At 39.7% G+C, this 5,679-nt stretch overlaps 1 protein-coding gene across 1 annotated transcript in view; it reads right to left on the bottom strand.

Annotated features, from left to right (window-relative positions):
• Positions 1 to 691: 691 nt before the first annotated feature.
• Positions 692 to 5,679, bottom strand: part of DNAH5 (dynein axonemal heavy chain 5) — a 223,620-nt gene continuing 218,632 nt past the window's right edge. Inside the window, exon 77 of the mRNA XM_023532947.1 lies at positions 692 to 1,994. Coding sequence (XP_023388715.1) covers positions 1,843 to 1,994 — 152 coding nt within the window. The 3' untranslated portion in view covers positions 692 to 1,842. The remainder of the gene's footprint in view (positions 1,995 to 5,679) is intronic.

Genomic DNA, 5,679 nt, shown 5'->3' with positions numbered 1-5,679 from the left:
TTACTTGTTGAACAGCTCCTAAAACTTTCTAGCTGTTCTCACGGTGTCCTTTTCTACTTTGGGTCTGCAAAACTCATCCATATCTATCGTCAGGGATATATCACAAAATTATATGCATTATCCATTTCTAAGTTGTTTGATATAAAATCGAGTTTGAAAGCTTATTAATCCTGGATACTCAATGGCACTGACCACTTTTCTAATAAATACTAATCACAATTCGGACATTCGTTAGCAACTTTTTATTGATTCGCATCATTTCTGTATTTTTTATTACATGTTCTTCAAAATAAAATGATTGTCTTACCACAGTCCACACAAGTCAACTGACATTAATTCAAACCAAAAGCAGCAGCTCAAATAAGAACAGCATCACGCAAGATGGGCAGGAGTCACACGTACCACCCAGGCCTAACTCGTACCATAATTAGCATAAAATGATACTTGTTACAGAGCAAAGCCTAGTGAGAGGGACCCACACCTGTCTCCTTATAACTAACTCTCCCTCCCTAGGAAACCTTTTGTCACCAGGAACAAGTTACGCAGACCTAAAGTTAACCAAACATTTGTAACACAAATGTTTAACACTGACCAAATTTTCCAGTCAACAGGTTTTAGATGAAACAGGTGACACTTTATAGCTAGAATCTAAAAAAATATATATGAAAATGCCTCAGATAGTATTTTCTTAATTAATTACAGTCCCTGTGTAGTCCCCAGGCACCATCTAAGACTTTCACCTTTCCCCTAAATTTTCTTCCGATCGTTACATTTTCAGTCAACTGAAACCTTTACCATGTTGTCAGGCCTGTTTTGATTCTTCCATATTATCATTTTACAGTTAGAATCAGTACTCGGTATTTTGTTAACTATATCTTTCAATCAATAGTATGTGCTTATCGTTCCCATATTATAAAATTCTTGATATTGCCTAGTATTCTCTGATTTCCTTAAGTCTCATATTTAGCCTTAGTGATGAACACTGGAGACTTTTCCTTTATCTTCCTGTTACTAAATACATTTTTTTTCCAGCTTTTCACATGGTTTCCTTGGTACAGATTTGTAGGATAGAAAATAAAGATCAAGCATATGAACCTTTTTATGGCTCTTATTTAATTATTGTACAAAAACGATGGGTCATTTACATTGCCGTAGGAATCCTGAGTGTATCACATTTATGAGGACCTCACCATAATTTACTTTTAGCTTTAATATTTTTTCCTATATCAATTAGTATCATTATTAATTATCAGTGGGGTTGAACATTATTCTATGTGTTTATTCTGCAGGATGACATGAATTGTCTATTTGTCCATTCACATTCTTATCCCATTCTTCTATTTCCTTCCATTTTTTAAAAGGTCTTTTTAATTGGCTGCTTAAGCCATGAACATAAATCTCTTAACCTGACCTAAATGCAAAAAGGCAATAAAAGCAAAATCAGCACAAACTTGCCATGTTGCCTTAGAGAACTGGGCTGTCACCAGAAGCACATTAACAGAAGAAAAATCCCTTCAAGGGAAATAACGTCTGCTTAACTTCATCAGTCGTTAGAGCCAAAAAAAAAGAAAATGTATCACTGTGGATTCGAGGGCCATGCTTCATTAGGAAGTTGTAAATTTTACTTTTAAATGACCAAGTAACTTTTCAACAGACACGGTGATTGGTCGTTAATGATGAAACAGGTAAAGTGTAATCAGGCATCCAACTAAGGAGCAGGGGAAAGCCATGCACTCATTAAACATGACCAACCTGCTTTACACACTGCTCACAGAAGAATAAAGGTTATGACCATCTGGCTCCTGCATTTTCCTAAGTATTGGGTGAGGGACGCGCCCTGTGTTACTTGACGTCACAGAGAAGAGCGACCCCACGGAGCACCCAGTGTACGGGCGCCTGGGCCGTCCTGAGGTCCATGGTGGCGATGTAGTTTAGGTCTGTTCGGACTGGCTTCTTGTAGATGGGGCAGGAGTAAAACCGAGGATCTCTTAGAGCTAAAAAAAATAATCACAGACACACACACACACACACAAAGAAAAAAAAAATTGGTGAGTTTTTAATTTAAGCAGCCGCAACAGCTCAAGGCCAAGTGTGTACATTCTGAAAGTCGTACCAAAGAGGGGTGGGTTTGGTAAAATGAGGGAAATTCTTCCTGAGGTCAGCCAACCTCTAGATATGAAGCAGACGCTGCCGGAGGTTTCCAGTGGGTATGACAAGACACCCAGACGTCCTCTGGTTTACCCCGCGGGCCTCTTGTCACGTGTCTTTGCCCACGTGACATGCCCATGAACCTCTCATTGCTTCCTCCCTCTCTTTTCCACCCGTCAATTCAACATTCTCCCCCCACCCTTTCTCCTTCGCTTCCCCACCAAATCTTGTGCTCTCACACCCTCTCTGTTCTTCCCTCGTGATTTACCTTTGGCACAGGCATCTGTCCCTTTTAACCAGACATCCAGCAGCAGTGCTTACTATTATTTCACTATTCTGATTGTTTCAAAATCCTCTCTTCAACCTTCTGTGCCATAGTCCAAACCACATTTCAAATCACAAGACAGAGGATGTTCCCCGCCCCTCTGCGAGTTCTCCACGTGTGCAGAGGAATACGAATGGCTGGGAAGCAGACAGTCTTGGCAGAGCTCAGTCTACCTTTTTGGAGCAGATGAATAGACAGAATATCCAAAGCCACACAGGCCATGAAAGACAACCTGTGGGCATCCATCCTTCAAGGATCCTCCTCTCTAATGTGCTCATCTCTAACCAAAGGCTCATTTTCTCTCCAGCCTTGGAAACCCCGTGATCAGGGACAGATCCATGTCTTGAGGAGTCTTAAACTTACATAATTTGGGGGAGGGGGTTCTCTAAGAACAAGGACACAAATTTACAAATTGAAAAGTAGGCTTTGGAAGGAGCCTCTGCACTGAGCAGCCTCAGCATTCAAGCTCCATTAGCTTCTGGTTAAAACCACTCTGCCCGGAGTAGTTTATTTGCACATCTTATAACGTCCATCTCAGGAAGCAGCATATTACTTCCCCTCTCTTCCAGATTACAAATGTTTTCAGAACGAAAGTTGTCTGCACCCATCCTTGTCCTCCTCTAGAAAGCCAATATCATAAATGACCCTCACATAACTATTGAGATGAAAACGCATTCAACTAAGAGGATCACTTTGCTTTGGTGAATTAGTGCTACAAACATGGGCATTGAATCATGGAAACAGTAACTTTCTAAACGTAATGTTAATATATCAAAGCTAATATATCAAATAATAGCATTTATTTCCCCAAACTAACTTGCTCAATAATCTAGCTTTTTCTAACACATTACAAAAGCAAGGCACTATCAGAAGTTCAAGTCTCATTTTCTCATTTTTTTTAACCCAATAAAACCTTCAACCTGCTGTGTTCTTATACCTCCACTATAACTAATTTTATTGGAAGAAGTTAAACACTTGAATGTGACAGTATTGTAAGTAAGTTTTAATAGAAAATAAATATTCTAAAGCAGAGATGCTTAACCAGGGGTGATTTTATACCCAGTGAGGAATTTGCCAACATCTGGAGACATTTGTTTATCACGACTGGCGTCTTGTGAATAAAGACAAGGGATTCTGCGAATATCCTATAAGGCCCACGATAGCCCCTCACAACAAAGAGTTATCTGGACCAAAAATAAGAATATTACCAAGGCTAGGAAATCACATTCTAAATCACATATTAAAACAAAGTCACAGATATTTTATAGTACTTTAAAACTATGTGTTTGCTTAATCTCATGAAATTAATCATTAGAAATGATCTAAATTAATGTAACACCTAATTTTTAAGTCTAGACATTATTTTAAATTACCAGGGGAATATCATTAGTAATAATAATCAGGCAAATATAAGAACATATGTGAATGACAGTAAATTCATAAAATGCAGTCAGAACTAGCTCTACTGCCTGATGTATTTAAATCCTTTAATCCTAGGATCTGTAAACACAGAATTAATACATAACTGATGGTTCTTCTGGATGAAAGTTTGTCTAATAATCATTTTATAAATCTCGAAGTAAGCCATTGGAGTCTGACATTTGAAGAAATGATAATTATATTAATTACACCTTGGTACATATTTGATGACTTGGATTTTAATCCCAAAAGAAATATAAGTTAAGAATAAAAACAGTATTCTTTTCAATAAGCAGGTACAAATTCTCTGAAATACTGACCCAATTTTATTTATTTTTAATTGCTTCAGAGCTGAAGCTGGGCGTGCCAAGACACAGCACGCATTAAACTTCTGCAGAAAGATTAGAAGCCACTGAAAATATAATTTCATAGTGAAAGTGCTGACAGACGCTAAACAACCACAGGAACAGATGATTCCGAACCATTATGCCCGGTTAGACAAATAACTTTGAAGAAAAAAATAAACAGGCTACGTAGGTGGAACAAATCAGCTAAATATGTTTAAAGCCTTAGGGCTCCAGAAGGAGACGCAGAGAGAGGTGGTCGTCTCAACTGGTGATAACAAAACACCTCGAGGGAACTTCGTTTTCTAACTAGGTAACTCTCTAGCTTCCATTTTTCATCCAAGTGTTAATAGTATATCATTACACCATATATTCCTTCCGATATCCACAATAACCAAGTTACATAGATATCCCCTAATAACCTTTAAATCTTTCCTTATTTTAACCTCTCTTTTGCTAATAACATTTAAGTTAATAAATAGTGCACTCTTACATATGCTATTACTTTTAATCCTTCGCCAAGCATGCGAGATAACATCTAGTAATGATAATGAAATTATTTATTGGATGCTAACGGTGTGCTGGACACTGTCAGTTTAATTCACTTAACAACCTTACGAGATGGGTACTATTATTAAATCCATTTGACAGATGAGAAAACTGAAACATAAGGAGGTGGGTTACTCATCCTGGATTACAAAGCTGTAGGGGATAAGAATCGCACCTCGCCAGAACGGGTCCAGCGTGTGCAGTTCTCAGTCTCAGCAACGGCAGGAAGATGTGAAGGTAAAACAAAGATACCTGGATACCTGAATTCAACTCGTGGCATATGTGAGTCTCCTTCAAAGCCACATGACTAATTACTAGGGTGATAAAGGCGAGAAAGCAACCCAAATATCCAGGTACCTGGCCCACTGCCATTTACCTGAGAACATGTGACCCCCTAGAGGGCGAGGCAGGTGACCACGATTAGCCCGTGGCATGGGGAGAGGGGGGCCACAGGGAGTCACAGTGCTCATCCGCACAGGGAACGGGCTTCTGTTGCTGAATCACCTCTCAAAATTCAGGCCTGAGCATCCGATGGGCAGCTAAATCCGAACACTGAACCACAGGGGCTCGGAGAGAGAGAAAGGCGTATTCGATTTGGCCAAAGTGAGAGGACGGGAGAGCACGATTTCTCAAGCCCATCCTCCTCGAAAAGCAAAAGCAGGGGAGCGTTTATGAGGCTAGGGAATAAGGGAAGGGGTGTTTCAGGGAACCGAGGGGAAAGTCTGTGTTTCTCCAGACAACATTTTGTGCGACCGGACTTTGGGGCACCAGCAGCTGGTCGCAACTTTCTCCAAGACACGTATTCCTTCTGTGAAACAAACTCGTAAGTTCTCCCTGTGACCCAGGAGCTATCCTCTCCTGCTTGACAAAGTAACAGGACATCGGCAACTTAAA

The sequence above is a fragment of the Pteropus vampyrus genome, unplaced genomic scaffold (assembly GCF_000151845.1).
Source record: "Pteropus vampyrus isolate Shadow unplaced genomic scaffold, Pvam_2.0 Scaffold94, whole genome shotgun sequence".
Taxonomy (NCBI): Eukaryota; Metazoa; Chordata; class Mammalia; order Chiroptera; family Pteropodidae; genus Pteropus; species Pteropus vampyrus.
The sequence above is the reverse complement of the archived record's forward strand: the minus strand, read 5'-3'. Positions and strand labels throughout refer to the sequence as shown.